Source organism: Mesoplodon bidens, assembly GCF_964165515.1.
Source record: "Mesoplodon bidens genome assembly, chromosome: 13".
NCBI classification, from domain to species: Eukaryota; Metazoa; Chordata; class Mammalia; order Artiodactyla; family Ziphiidae; genus Mesoplodon; species Mesoplodon bidens.
Window position 1 is genome coordinate 81,391,602 of NC_138169.1, and position 16,826 is coordinate 81,408,427.

At 35.4% G+C, this 16,826-nt stretch overlaps 1 protein-coding gene across 1 annotated transcript in view; it reads left to right on the top strand.

The window, feature by feature from the left end:
* Positions 1 to 4,627: 4,627 nt before the first annotated feature.
* CCDC102B (coiled-coil domain containing 102B) overlaps positions 4,628 to 16,826 on the top strand; it is a gene marked incomplete at its 5' end in the record, with an annotated part of 214,484 nt that continues 202,285 nt past the window's right edge. The window contains 2 exon segments of the mRNA XM_081252113.1: positions 4,628 to 4,654; positions 4,657 to 4,700. Of these exon segments, the coding sequence (XP_081108239.1) occupies positions 4,628 to 4,654; positions 4,657 to 4,700 (71 nt within the window).

Here is a 16,826-nt window from a genome sequence, read left to right on the forward strand (position 1 = left end):
GCTTAATGTTTTGGTAAAATAAGCTTTTGAGAGTATCTAGTCTGATTTCCTGGGTGTATATGTGGGGAAGATAAGGCGTGGAATGATAGAGTCACTTTATGCACCACTGACAGCAGGTTATTAGCAAAGCAAAGCCATGTCTTAGTCTCACCTTCCCACCACTCCATCACTCTAAACAATAAATCTCCACTGATAGAAATTTTGCGCCTCGGGACATTTGGCAATGTCTGGACACATTTTTGGTTGTCACAGCTTGGGTGTTCTGCTGATAACTAGTGGGTAGAAGCCAGGGATGCTGCTGAACACCCTACAATGCACAAGACAGCCCCACGTAGAGTTATTTGGTCCAAATGTCAACAGTGCTGAGTCTGAGAAATCCTTTCAAAATGTGAAGTACATCACATCGTGATTAACCAAGGAAAGAAGGCTTAACCATTAACCTCTGCTATGAATTTGATCAAAATCCAATGACTAAATATTTAATTCTAATTATGTAAAATATCTGATTACTTAAAAAGAAAGTATTTGCCTCTGGGCCATTGTCTCATTAGTAGGTATTCCTAAGGACTGTTCAAAGTCTCACAAAGATAAACTTATTATAATTTCACAGAGTCTTACTAAGACAAGTTCATCATATGCTTATTACAAGCCCGAGTAATATATCTAATTGTTTTCAGCAGGCCTAAGAGTTGGGTGCCAGAGCAAGCTTACAACCATGAAGCTACCGCATAGAGACACAGCAAAATAAGTCCATCAAACTGGGCTGTGATTACATCTACTTCATGTTAATATTTAGAATATAAAAATTTGCTTTAAAATATTTTGTAGACCTTGTAGTCAAGTCAACATACTACTTTTTAAAATAACACTAATGATAGCTTCAATTTATTTAATGTTGGGTCTGTTTTAAGCACTTTATATCCATTATCTCTTAGCCCTCAGCATGTGTCTGTTGGTCATAACATTCGTTTTATAAATGAAGGGACTGGCGGGCTCTGAGATGTGACTCTGAGGTCTGTCTGAGATCAGGGCCTCTTCTTTTTAAAATATGTTCTACTGTGAATCAGATTTATTTTTCTTACAGGTTTTTTTCTTAACTTTTCCCTCAACTGACAAAATATAAATCAAGTTTGCTTTGTAGTACAACTTAGACATTTTCACAGAAAATATGCATTGTTTCTGTAAAGAAATTCTGGACATTATGAAACAATAATTCCTATTTCTAAAATGGTGAGAGAAAAATGATATTTTCTCTGACACTGCAGTAAGACTCACACATTGACATTCAGATTTTTGTAGCTGGTGTATGTGGGTAGGCACAAGTCAGTTTAATAAAAGATGTGGCTTCCCAGCTGGTCTCTTGATTGATGAAGGATGTATTTGTAAAATCACCGTGTACGCTGTGATTTTGTACATACATGTTTCTAATCTGTGATTTCAAGTCACCTAGTGCATTTCAATCAAAACCAAAATTAGCTTCCTTGCAAAAATTTTTCAGTTACTGAGACAATTATATGTTGCTTTAGAATAACCTACAAATATTGTTAATGCCATTGAAAGTGTAGCAGTTAAAAGTTAACAGCTGAATTCAAATAGTTACTGAGGTCCACAGAAAAATCTTTTCCATTTATCTTACTTTGTTTATATTTCTATTTTTCTTACTTTGTCAGTGAGAGGCATATACGTGTAATGTTTGACACTATTCTTTCAACTTATAAAAGTAGGAAGAAAACCAATGTTAGAAGAAATTTTTAAATCACCAAACACTTATTCAATGTTTTAAAGTATATCTTTCTAATTTATTTTCTCTACAAGTCACCCAATCTTGAAATACTCTCATTCTTTTTGTTTTCTTCATTGCTTTCATAGAACATCCATATATTTATTCATTTATCCATTTATACCTTCATTCATTTATTCATTAATTTATTTGCCTATTTGCAAAAGATCTGAAGACAAATACAACATTATCTCCTTAAGAAATTTACAGTTCTCTGAGGAAACAGACATGTAAATAAGTCATGAATATCGCCTTTGGCTGTAGCATTAACTCTTTTTGTGGGGACCAGGAGAGGTGATTTCTCACAGAGATGGTGAGAAATAGCTTTAAAATTGGGTAAAGGTTGCTGCGGGAGTTTTCAATTTCATGGTTTCTTCAGGGCTCCTCAATTAAGTGATAGGGATCCAGAGTAAAATCAGTTCTGATTAGTATTTATTCCCAATGGTTTCTGCAGTTAGATGCTGTTACAACTTTTTATTGGCCTGTAGCTCCCACTGTAATAAATAAGGCCACAGGAGAAATCTGATGACAGTGGTTTAAGCAGAGAAGTTCTCTTTTCCTCCCATCACCAAAGTCTGCATGAGCCAGTCATGGTCCCAATTCCTTCTGCCCTTCTTAGTGTGGCTTCCCTCTGAGTCTTGACCTCATGGCCTCACAATTAGTTAAAGAATGCTTCTCCATCTCAAGCCTCCTATTCTTGTTCAAGGAAGGAAGAAGAGGAAAGAAGTGAAATGGAGAGTCATCCACATCAGGAAGATGAAACTTTCCAAAAATGTTCTTCAGACTTTCACTTATGTTTCACCAGCCAAACTGTACCATGTGGCTAAGTGTACTTATACTGGGAGTCTTGGTAACATAAGGTTTTTTTTTTTTTTTTTTTTTTTAAACTGACCACTTTGTTGCCCCAAACAAAAATAAAAATTCTTTTTGTAGGGAGGAAGTAGAGAAATAATACTGGTGAGAAAATATCAGAATTCACAGGGAGGACCTAATATATAAAGTGAAAATGGAATAAACACACAAAAATTAACTTTCATTGATGTGTGCTGAGTACCTTAAGCTATTGTGAACTAGCCAACACAGCAAGTAATAACACAGCAAGTCCATGGAGGAATGATGATTTCAGTTTTAAATATCTTGATGACATATTGTCATATTTTCTAGTAGCAGAGTGCAGTGTGCTGATGTATATAAGTGTTGGAGACTCAGAAAAGGATTGGATCTAAATATAAGTATTTGGTAAAGAAAGGTGATAATTGAAACTGTTAGAATGGGTGAAATTATCCAGCTAGGTAATAGATTTACATGAGGACATACCTGCAATATGTGTAGGGATGGGAGGGAAAAGAGGCGCCTCCAGAGGGTGGGGAGAGGATGGTGAGTGCTCATGAGGAAGACCAGGAGGATGTAGTGTTGAGATCCGAGAAGTCTTCATGTAGGTGGGGCTGTGAACAGTATCAAAGGCTGCATAGAGGACAAGTAGCATATGGGCTGAGAGGAGTCTTCAAACTTAAAAAAACACAAAATGTGCATGTGTGTGAATGCATGTGTGTGTGGGAAAGTGTCTGTTTTCAGAGAGTCACTCTGGTGTACTAAAGGGAGTAGATGGTAGATTCAATGGGGTTCCTGTCTGGGAAGAGCTCGTTCAATCATCTGACCATGAAGCAGAAGAGAATAGTCCCTACAAGTGACACTAACCAAACTGAAAGCGAGATTCATTGCCATAAGTGAAACTGACTGAAGAACTGGTGGTGTTTAAATGTCATGAGGAAAATCCAGCTGAAAGGGAGAGTTCAGGGAGGGAGAAGAGAGTATGGTGATTGAGCACATTTTCTGAAAAGACAGAACGAAAGGAAAACTCAGAGGGTTAGTTCACTTTTTATGGGAGAAAGGTCACCCCCTCCATTGCATCAGGAAGTAAGGAGGAAAGGATGCTGTTCAGTAGAAATAGATGACAAATAGGTTATTCAGCTAAGAATATTCTTCCGAATTAAGAGGGAAGGAAGAATAAAATAATTTGGAGACATTAGCTCCCTAACTTTCAAATGCTGTTTTCCTGCTATTTATAAGGATATAGTGATTGTGTTTCTTCTTCCCTCTCCTCTGAAAAGAAACCTTGGGCATTCTATGCTGTTAGTTCAACCAGAGAAGCTCTCTTTCATGTGGTCTGCCATCACCCATTTGTCAGAACACTTCCTGACAGCTGCATCATGCCACCAGAAAGTCACTCCTTTTTTTTCCCCAGGGAAAGGGGCTTGAGAGCTGTCACTGGGGGCCCTGGAGACAGCAGCTCACAATTCCTGCCAACATGACTGAAATCAAAGGCTTTGACATACAGTTTTGTATCTTGATTTCTATACCCAAATAGTTTATTAAATATTTTTTTTCTTTTCTGGGGCAATCTAATAAAGATCAGCTTGGACCAATGATGTTTCCTATTGTTCCTGTAATCTGCACTATAATCTTTCTTTAAATCTTTTGCAGATAGATACGGTATTAGTTCTTGCTTTGCCATTTTATTTTTTCTATTACTATTGCAAGTTATACAAATTGTTATTAAACATTAAACACACTGGTGGATGAAGGGGTGGTTGTTTCTTCCTGTTTCACTTACAGTACAGTTCAAATAGGTTGTGCAGAAAGTATTGGATAACCATACTGAGTTAGGGAACATTAAAATGATTTCATTTTGGATAGCTCACTTGTGACCCACAGAGAGTGTTGTGGTATTGGTTTTGATAAAACTTCACAACCAATGGGAATCTTTTTCGAGTTAGTGTGGAGTGGCCTTAATGCTGGAAATAATCCTGTTGGCCAAGACCCCAGAGCTATACAGATGAGAAAAGGATGCCGGAAATTCTGTTGTTTACATATGTGTCTGTAACACTGAGCCGCTAGAGCAGCCCAGCAAGCCCAGAGGGTAAGATGCTTAATAACCTTGTGGTTTTCTATTTAATTTTTATATTTTCCTGCTGGGGCAGAGCATGTGTTATTCTCAGAGCAAAGAAAAGACAGTTGCTTATAAGATGCAGAACTACTGTAGGTCTGGGAAACAGAGGGATTCGGTGTTTCTTCTTAAAGTGGACTTGATTTCTTCCCTCCCTCTTCCATTTTCCACGTTGGTATTCTTTATCCTGACAGCTTGTCATACATTTCCTGTTTTGTAAAAAAATAACTGTATACTAACAAAACTCAGGTAAGATTTTCAACTCTAAATTTAGACAGTAATATATTATGTTGATAATAAAACCTTGTTTTGTAGTTCCAAATGAATATGAGTTAGTCAATGTGTTTGAAGTAATCTATATTCTTAGAGTAAAAATAAAGTAGAATTATTATACAAATACTTATATTTATGCCTCATGCATTTAGAGTTATTTTCATTTTGCTGGTCCTCATGATAAATTCCTGTCACGGTTAGCAGAAAAGTATACTTCAAACTTAGCATTAATATTGATTTCTTTATATAAGCTACTTGGATAGTGTGGAGGAGAAGAGACATAGAATATAATAATAAAATCCTGACATAATAAAAGGAAATGGGTGTTTAGAGAAAGTAATTACAGAACTAAGGAAAAAGGATCTCTGAAAACCGTTGGGAAGTATTTGCTTATGTTTCCTGCAAAGATAAATTATAAAATAAATGTTAAATGGGTAAATCTGTTAAATAGAAATGTAAAGGAGATATTCTTTTTAAAATACAATTATAAACATGTAAGTAACATGGAACTGAAATACACAATGATATTTCTTGATATTCTCATTTAAATAAACACTAGTTTTCCTTTATTCTAAAATCATCTGAATACACTTTTGCTAATATTTTTGTGGGATAGGGTATTGTTACAACTTTTGATTAAATATTTTGTTAATCATTTTATTGTCAAATATCCTATTGTCATATCCTTTAAAATATCCTTTAAATATTGTCAAATATTTAGAGACATATAAATTAGTCTTTAATTCTGACTTTTCTCCATATTTTTACATAAGCATTAGATTAGAAAGGAATCTTGACAAGCTAGTGATACAATATTTGTATAAATTTTGTGTGATTTTGCAATATTGATTTAAAATATCAATGTCTATTTGAATATTTAGAAAAATGTTTAATATGAATTGTATTTTTTCCTAAAACTTTAAAAAATAGTTTTCTTGTGAAATAACATCATTTAGTGGTCTCTCTTGCACTGTTCATATGTTTTCTTTGGATTCAGTATTTGCTTGACCATTGGGACCTAGCTTCTTGGTGCCTCACTATGGGTGTAACCTTGAAATTTATGAGGGTTTCATCTAATTATTAGAGCCACACATATAATGGCAGTAATTCTTTACAACTGAAAATGATCTCAGGCCACTTCTATTTGAAGAAGCATCATATCTCCTATACTTGTATTACAAGGTCAATTGAATTCTGCCATAATGCCAAAACCTTCAAAATTCCCTTTTTAGCAAGATTTTAGAGAAGCCTTGAAAGAAAAGTCTGGCTGCCTGAGCTGAGACTTAAAAAATCAGTGGAACTTGGATAGTTGCTGAAAAGCAAAAAGACTCTTCTACTGTTTAGAAGTAGTTGGAGCAAAGGGTTTAGAGGCATAAATTAATATACAGCCAGGTAGGATAGGGATGAGTGATTCCCCTCACTGGAGCAGAAAAAAATACACCTTGTGAGTAATGGACATTGTGCTCAATAGCTAGAACAGGATGGAGTTGTGGAGCATCTTAAAATTCACACAGATTAATTTTGCCCTTATATATTATACATTGGGGACAATTGCAAATTTCTGAAGACATGGAGTATTTCTTCTTCTCATCCTCTGCTTCCTCCTTCTTCATCATCTTATTCTTCTTAATCATCATCTTCTTCATTTTCATCATTGGCATACTTTCAACACATGATTGTGCTTCTGTGTTCAAGGTAACTTACACACATATCTACAATTTTGATAGCTGTGCGACCAAATGAACTTTATTTTACATAATATCTTTATTTTACACGTGAAAAAATCTGATGTTCAAAAATGTTAAATGATTTCTTTAAAGCCACAAATATAGTAAGTGGAGCCAGAATTCCAGACAATGTCTTTCTGGCTCCAGAGCTATTCCACTGTGCTGCACTGCTATTTTAGGGATGTGAATCTGGCTGGAGTTATTAGCAGGATGCTTTGGAATGGGCATTGGGGTAACAGAACTCAGGGAGGGGTGGTGAGACAACAGGCAGATCAATTCCAGCATGTGTAAACCCAGCCAATCACAGTCCTGTCAGGAGGTCCACTCTTGGCATTGGGAATAGAAAGAAGAAATTGATCCTGAAAATAAGCAGGTTTTACATTTAAATTGGCTGTTCTCATATTCATCTCTTATGCTTTCCTCTCTCTTTTATTTTCTCGAGTGTTGTAGTTATATTCAGAGAAGATATATTTTGATTTCTCAAAGGAAATTTCATCTCTGATTTTCATCTAATATTACTGACTCATAAATGAAATATGTGAAATGACTGGAAATGATATTGGGATTACACTGATATTCCTTTGTTTCTTTTTGGTGCATGATATGAATGAATGCCTAGTGACAACACATTCTTAAAATTATGGAGAGATGCAATTATTACCAAAAAATTATCCTATAAGTTTTATTTCAATGGGTGAAGAGTAAATATAAAAGTTATGTTGCTAATAGATAATTTTGAGAACAGTGTATGTATAGTAAAAACAATAGAACCTATTTATCAACACTTCCCTCTTCAAATATCCAAACCTTAAATGTATTATTTTGCTTTTCCTCTAAATAGAATAAGACTAATCTCTGCAATAGCATTCATTTTCTTCTCTTCTATTTTTCAATGTTTTTAACGAAATAAAATAAGAAAAGCACCTTAGGTTATAATAATGAGTTTTGGATAATATGTATAATTTCTATGATATCATTCTATTTATTTATTTATTTATTTATTTTAACATCTTTATTGGAGCATAATTGCTTTACAACGGTGTTAGTTTCTGCTTTATAACAAACTGAATCAGCTATACATATACATATATCCCCATATCTCTTCCCTCTTGCATCTCCCTCCCTCCCACCTTCCCTATCCCACCCCCTCTAGGTGGTCACAAAGCACCGAGCTGATCTCCCTGTGCTATGCGGCTGCTTCCCACTAGCTATCTACCTTACGTTTGGTAGTGTATATATGTCCACGCCACTCTCTCGCTTTGTCACAGCTTACCCTTCCCCCTCCCCATATCCTCAAGTCCATTCTCTAGTAGGTCTGCATCTTTATTCCCATCTTGCCCCTAGGTTCTTCATGACCATTTTTTTTTAAGATTCCATATATATGTGTTAGCCTACGGTATTTGTTTTTCTCTTTCTGACATACTTCACTCTGTATGACAGACTCTAGGTCTATCCACCTCACTACAAATAATTTTGTTTCTTTTTATAGCTGAGTAATATTCCATTGTATATATGTGCCACATCTTCTTTATCCATCCATCTGTTGATGGACACTTAGGTTGCTTCCATGTCCTGGCTATTATAAATAGAGCTGCAGTGAACATTCTGGTACATGCCTCTTTTTCAATTATGGTTTTCTTAGGGTATATGCCCAGTAGTGGGATTGCTGGGTCGTATGGTAGTTTTATTTGTAGTTTTTTAAGGAACCTCCATACTGTTCTCCATAGTGGCTGTATCAATTTACATTCCCACCAACAGTGCAAGATTGTTCCCTTTTCTCCACACCCTCTCCAGCATTTATTTTTAGTAGATTTTTTGATGATGGCCATTCTGACCGATGTGAGATGATATCTCATTGTAGTTTTGATTTGTATTTCTCTAATGATTAATGATGTTGAGCATCCTTTCATGTGTTTGTTGGCAATCTGTATATCTTCTTTGGAGAAATGTCTGTTTAGGTCTTCTGCCCATTTTTGGGTTGGGTTGTTTGTTTTTTTATCATTGAGCTACATGAGCTGCTTGTAAATTTTGGAGATTAATCCTTTGTCAGGTGCTTCATTTGCAAATATTTTCTCCCATTCTGAGGGTTGTCTTTTGGTCTTGTTTATGGTTTCCTTTGCTGTGCAAAAGCTTTTAAGTTTCATTATGTCCTATTTGTTTATTTTTGTTTTTATTTCCATTTCTCTAGAATGTGGGTCAAAAAGGATCTTGCTGTGATTTATGTCATAGAGCGTTCTGCCTATGTTTTCCTCTAAGAGTTTGATAGTGTCTGGCCTTACATTTAGGTCTTTAATCCATTTTGAGCTTATTTCTGTGTATGGTGTTAGGGAGTGTCCTAATCTCATACTTTTATATGTGCCTGTCCAGTTTTCCCAGCACCACTTATTGAAGAGGCTGTCCTTTCTCCGCTGTATATTCCTGCCTCCTTTATCAAAGATAAGGTGACCATATGTGCGTGGGCTTATCTCTGGGTTTTCTATCCTGTTCCATTGATCTATATTTCTGTTTTTGTGCCAGTACCATACTATCTTGATTACTGTAGTTTGTAGTATAGTCTGAAGTCAGGGAGCCTGATTCCTGCAGCTCCATTTTTCTTTCTCAAGATTGCTTTGGCTATTCGGGGTCTTTTGTGTTTCCATACAAATTGTGAAATTTTTTGTTCTAGTTCCGTAAAAAATGCCAGTGGTAGTTTGATAGGGATTACATTGAATCTGTAGATTGCTTTGGGTAGTAGAGTCATTTTCACAATGTTGATTCTTCCAATCCAAGGACATGGTATATCTCTCCGTCTATTTATATGATCTTTAATTTCTTTCATCAGTGTAGTAATTTTCTCCATACAGGTATTTTTTCTCCTTATGTAGGTTTATTCCTAGATATTTTATTCTTTTTGTTGCAATGGTAAATTGGAGTGTTTTCTTAATTTCACTTTCAGATTTTTCATCATTAGTGTGTAAGAATACCAGAGATCTCTGTGCATTAATTTTGTATCCTGCTACTTTACCAAATTCATTGATTAGCTCTAGTAGTTTTCTGGTAGCATCTTTAGGATTCTCTATGTATAGTATATGATATCATTTTAGAAATGTACTATGTACTATTTTAGAAGCTTGCTGTCACTTAAGTAGCCTTTTTGGAGCAATACCTTTTGCCAAGCATCCAAACAGATAAAGATAGTTGAAATGTAAAGATTCATCCTTTTAAGATTATCATTACTAAAAGAATAAGTACATTTGTTGTTTCAAATGCTTTGGTCACTGACTTTATGACATTTTATTTTAATTAAATAGGTCTAGGCTGAATTCCAAGGCAGTTTTCCAAAGAGGGAATTTTGTATACCCCAGTCCTCAGTGCCATCACCAATTATAGATGTTCAGCTGTGATCAAGTATGAATTGAGACTTTGGTTATAAAAAGGAAAACTGGATAGGTATTTTATTGGAGAAAATCAGCCCATCAAAGAGAAGATGGGTTGGGCTCAGGGCCATTTCATTGAAATCATATCAATAGCTTTGCAGAGGATTATTAATCTTATTATATGTTTAAATATTATCTTGATGAGTTATAGTCAATGGTATTTGCCAAGAATTGCTGTTATGTGTAACAAAGATATAAAGATATTTGATGTTAAAATTCTGATAGAAGCATCTTTTTTGGTAGCTGAAGACAGAGATATCCTTAGTTTTGGGTAGGAAACATGCTCATTGCAAAACTTAAAAATCGTATTTTATCCCAATGTTTGCTTTTAATTTGTGGAATTTAAGGTTCAAAAAGATAGTGAGTCTTTCAGTCACTGACTCATGAACATGTTTCTACGTTGCAGGAACTGTTTAGAAATGTAACTCGAGGTAAAGTGACAATATTTAAATGAAGAAGAGCCTGAAGCAACTTTAGACTAGTTTTTACGGAAGGAGTTCTGAGGGCTTTTCATAGAGTCTTTCATTTCCTCCCTTAGTGAATTTAGGATTATGAAGGCATTATGTCAAAAGTTGAATTTATGATGGCTGCCAAAGATCAAGTGGCTTTATTATTTGGCATATATTCATAGATTCCTTTCTTCTGTTTACTCATCATCTGAATGAAGTGAAAACATAACTCACAAATTATAAGTGCTCAGTGGAATGGTAATACTTTGAAGCAAAGGGGGCGGGGGGAGGTGGAAGTGCCAGGCAATCCCTGGAGTTTAATGTAGTTCTGGAAAATTCTATTTGTAAGCCTTTCCTAGGTAGGAGCTCGAGTAATTGCAGGGGTTGTGTAAGGACTCAGGTGTGCCTCATTCCATTTTTAGTTCAGAATCTCCTGTAGGTTTACCTATGGCAGGACTGGGTCAGACCAAAGCAAGACAACTTAGAGCTGCTTTCATCCCATTCTCTGATGCTGCCCAGGTTTCTCTGTTCTTCTTATCATGACAGAGCTTAAGTTATAAAGCTTATGACTGTGTGGATTGAAAACATTTATTGTGACAATTATGGTAGTAAATGGACTCTAAAAATGTTGATGCTGTATGAATCTACATGCTGGTTTCTGAACTTTGGATGTGGACTGCAATAAATTTGACCTACTAGTGCAGATTGATGGGAAAGACTCCAGTACTCACCGAGCCATAAGCAGGTCTCCTCTCTTAGAAGTGGGCTTCTCACAGAAGGCAGGGCCTAAGCCTAGCTGACACCAAAGCTCGACTCCTAGGTCTTTTATTAATATATTCACTTGTCTATATCTACTCTGTGGCTGTAAGTGGTTATTGAGTATTTTGTCTATATAAATTAATGAAAATGACACATTCTAGTAACCTAGATGTTTATCAGAAACAATATCAGAAGTATAAATAATGCAAGAGGCAAACTCCCCCTCCCAACTTCTCAGTCCTGTGAAACCCCTTGATTCTCTTATTTTTTGGAAAGGGTACACATGCCTTTTTCTCTCAAGTCCCTCATCAACTTTCCACACTATTTCAAAAGTATTTGTGGCTGACTATGTATAAACATTTGTCTTTTGTAGATAAAGATATTCACTGTAATATATATATATATATTTCAGATTATTCAAAGAATTTAGTTCCTGGTCACGATTAAAATGGAAGTTAACCTCACTGAAAACTTTTTCTATATTAATTATAAAAGTCTATCAGCATCCAGTTTTCCAAGGTCACCTTCTTTAGGGGAGTCTGATTTATTTAGTAAAACTTGTAATACTTGTCTTTTGGGGAAAAAAAAGAATAGTTTTAATTCACTCTGTTTTCTTGCAGGTTTATTCACTTAGTGGTGAATATCTACTCTGTCTCCGACCTTGTTCTAGCAATAGAATTAGAAATGCAAACTAAACTAAAAATCCTCTGCTTTCATCAAGTGTAAATTTTAGCTAGTGAAGCAATAGAATCCACAAATTCTGTAATTATATATTAAGTAATGATAAGTTCTTGATGAAAGAAAAGGCAGGCTAAGAGGGAATGGATAATGTGTGTCCTTTTGACATAATCTGAGAACTGCCCTCCATCAGGGTGAATGAAAGAAATCTACCATGAGGAATCTTAGGAGGAAAAGTTATAGGCAGATTAAAAAACACTAAAGTCTCTAGTCAGGAGAGTATTGTCTTTTGAAGGAATGGCTAGAAGTCCAGCAGCTGCAGAAAGTAAGCAAAGCAGAGGCAGGTGTACTGTGAAACGAATCCAGCTAAGTTTCAAGATAATCTTTTACATTAAAAAAAGGCCTCCTCACCCCATAATGGTATGAATCTCAGGTCCAGAAATCTCAGATCCTGGAGAATAGTTTTGAGAAGTAGCCTGTACCCAGATCATGAGACCCTCACAGGCCGCAGTGATAATTTCTTTTTTTATTGTGAGCCTGATGGGAAGTGATTTAAGTGTTTTGATCCTAAGTTGAGTTTTAAAAGGATCACTCCAGCTGTTTTGGAGAATACACTGGAGTAGGGGAAAGTTAGACTGGGTAAAATACAACAGTCCAGGAAAGAGATAAGGCAGTTTGAAATAGATACTAGAAGAAAAGTTGATGAGATTATGGAAATACAGAAATTTTCCAACAACGATGATGTGCAGTGTGAAAAAAGAGGAATCAAAGATGATCTCTTTAAAAAAAAAAAGATATCTCTTGGCTTGATCTGAGAAACTGGAATAATAAAATATCTGTTTGTTGACAGAAGGAGGCCAGTGGGAGGAGTAGTTTAGATTGGGAGCTGGTGTTTAAGAATTTGGTATTGGACATGTGAAATTTGAGATGCCAGTTAAATATTGAGGTGGAGATGTCAGCTGGATTTATGAGTCGAGAACTAAATGAAGATCTCAGAATGGAGAAATAATTTTGGTAAACATCAGGAAATAGGTGGTTTTGAAGGCAAAGGACTGGATGCATTCAGCTAGACATATTACCACTGGGGAAGAGAAAAGGTGCGAAGACTCAGCCCTGGAGCACTTCCACCTCAGAAGTCTTCAGTGAGACAGACCCACTGAAGCAGAATAAGAAGCAGCCGCCAGCAAGGTAGAGAAGAACCATGAGAGAGGGGTCTTCTAGAAGCCAAGTAAATGAATGATCTGGAAAGATGGAATGGCCGGTTATGTAAATGCTACTAATTGGTCAAGTAAGACAGGAATTTCAAGCCTGGAATTTAACATTAATTAGATTTAGCAATGTAGAAGTCATTGATTGTTTTTGTAGAGATCTAGGCTTGAATATTAACACAGTGGGTTCAAGAGAGAATTGGATGAGTGAAAATGTCTTTTAAAGATTTTTGTTTCAAAAAATTCCAGAGAAATAGGATGGCCCCTGGATGGGAATCAAGATGATTTTTTTTAAGTTTGATGGTATTACAGCCTGCCCATTTCCTGATGGGAATGATCTAGAAGAGAAGTATAAACTGATTTTGTAGGAGAGAGGGGACTGTTTTCGGGGGATCCCCATCCTTGAGTGTGTTAGAAGTGATTAGATGGAGCATACAAATGGGAAGTTTGGCCTTAAGGGCCTGAATGATCCCTCCATAGAAACAAGCAGAGTATAATGGGACTGATAGCTGTGGTAGAACCAGAGTATCGTGGTTGTCTTTGATAAATTTTCTTAGTGAAATAGAATAAACAAGTTCATCAAGAGAGATGGAAGATTTGAGAAAGACATGGGAAGTTTGAAGACAGAAAATTTGTGGCATTGTTCAAGAGAATGGGAGAGTGAATTGATCGAGTTGGCTTGGTAGCACTAAAGGCTGGCGTGATGTTCAAGTCAAGAAGTTGAAGTGAGACCAGATGACAAGGGTTGTGTTTTCTCCAAGTACGATCAGGTGCTGAGGTGCATCTATGGACCAGGCAGGTAGTTGGAATTAACCAGAATTAGAGTTTTCTAGGCAAGTAAGTTGGAGAGAATGCCATTCTAGCCAAAGGTAATTTGCTAATAATGGAGCAGAGAATAGGGAGGGCAACGTTGATGTGAAGTAGATGAGAAACAGAAGGCAATAGAATCAGTTTATAGGACCTCTAAGTTGGGTCAAAGAAGAGAGTTGTGGGGCCAATAGGAGAAGGTAATCAGAAAGGTGCTTGACATTGAAATGGGAAAGAAATGCTAACTTGGTAATGGCATCTAAGGTATATAACCAGCCAGTGGGTGGGTGAGGTAAAATTATTGGAATTAATAAGAACTGAGAGATGAGAATATTGCAAGGATAATGTATGTGAAAATACTTTGGATATTAAATGAAGTTTTTGTCCCTGAAAATATATTTTATCCCTCTACTACCTAATCAATTAGCACAACTGGTTTTACTAGATAAGCTTTATTTTTTATTAATATTTTTAAATTTACTTAAATGTGGAATACTTGCCTCATAAAAATACATGGAAAAGCATAATATATATATATATATATATATGTATATGTGTGTGTGAATATATGTATGTATATATATATGTATATATAGATAGATTTTATTATGGTAGAAACATAAATATCCACAGGTAGACGCTAATTTTAATACCCATCCCATACTGAGACTCTAAATTTTTTTTGTGTGATTTTATCTATTTACCTTCTTGCTATTTTTTATGATGTTTTGATTGTCCTTACAGATTGTATTAGAGAACAATCTTCAGGCAGGGATAAATCTAGACAGAATTTTCCACATCTAACAAATTTTAAGCCCATAATCTTTCTAGAGGTTTATTATTTTGCCAATGATTTAGATAAAAATAAAAATAATGTTTATTAATACTGGTATTTTGGGGTTTAAGTTTATAACACAACCAATATTTTTACAATTACATGTATTTTTAAATATAAGAAACATTTTTGTATTGTTATGAAGGAATGTCGTTACATTAAAAAATTAAATGTTTTTGGGCTTCCCTGGTGGCGCAGTGGTTGAGAGTCCACTTGCTGATGCAGGGGACGCGGGTTCGTGCCCCGGTCCGGGAAGATCCCACATGCTGCGGAGCGGCTGGGCCCGTGAGCCATGGCCGCTAAGCCTGCACGTCCGGGGCCTGTGCTCTGCAACGGGAGGGGCCACAACAGTGAGAGGCCCGCGTACTGCAAAAAACAAAACAAGACAAAACAAAACAAAAAGAACATGAAATTCATTTTAGTAGTATATTTTACTTAACTCAATATATTAAAAATATCATTCTAAAATATAATCAATATAAAATTATGAATGAGATATTTTACATTTTTGTTTTCTATACTGTGCCTAATTTACATATACAGTACATCTCAGATCAGAGTACCCTCATTTCAAGAGCACACCAGCTCCATCTGGCTAATGACTGCCATGTAAGACAGACCCCAGAATATAAACAATTACAAAGTCTTCTCACAGCAACCATAGATCATGGTTAGGAATTATATTTATCTCTGTCTTGTAAATGAAGATACGTGTTTGAGTGACCTTCTCAAGAAACAGATTTATCTCGGGTTTTCTGATTCTGAACCCAGTATTCTCTGGGTTTCACTATAACATTCTGATGCTGTTATATTGATATATTTTTGTTATACTGATACTGAGAAGGATGTGACATATCATGACCCGTGGAAATAACTGGTGTTAGTATGTTCTTTCCTTGCTATAATTTAAGAAAACCTAATTGGTGTGAAAAGCAGGCAATGATGAAAACAACGAAACCCAGTTTCTGGGAATCCACACATTTCTTAGTTATTTTTTCTTCTTTTTCTTCTTATGAATTAAATGAAAGATACAATTCTGGGAGAGCAGGGAGAGACAAAAAGGAAAAATAGTGTTTTTGAGGAAGATTTAAAATTGTGGCATTATTGGGATTACTTGGGAAAGAGTTGAAAAATATTTATATGATTGAGAGGGTGAATATAAACAAAGCAAGTTTAAAAAATAGTCTGAGTTTAATCTGGTTTCAGCTCTTTCCTTGCACATGTCTTACATTTTCTATGTTAGAGACTGGAAAGCCAGATCTGTTGAGAAATATAAACACTGGCTATTAACTTCCTGTTATTTTGACATTTTTAATGCAATTCCTTACTTGTCTTTAGTAAAGAAATAAAAAAATAACTATGCCTACAATAAAAATAAGTGCATGAAAACTGATTCCAGATCAATTAACAATTGTGTTAAGAACCCTGTTTTATAGTTAAATTGCTTTTTTCTTTAGTGTTGTCTATTTTTATGACAAAGGACAAAACCCAGAAACATCAGTTCTTAGAAAGATGATTGGAGAAGTTGAGAGTCTCTATGTCTAAACAAATTACTAATACATTTTGGCTAAAAGGGAGAAAGTATAACCAGGGAAGAAGTTTTTCTAGCACATAAAGTAACTGATCTTCAAATCAAAATCTAACATTTACATCTTTAAATATTTCATGTCTTTTCTTTCAAATGAAATTTTCCCAGTGAAATCAAGATTTTGGATATATTATTATAAGACGTAGCTTAAGTATTGCACAATCACCATATTTGTTTTTCTAGGGTAAGGTATTTTCCTCCCAATGGTATATCTGAAAACTGATTACTTGTTTTATATTAATTAAAATGTAAAGAATTAGAACAAAACATTTGATTGATATTATTTTTTTCTCAAAAGAGTCCATAAATCTATAGGCTATAAATCTAGTGCCAGTGACTGAGATAAGAAGTCAACGTTT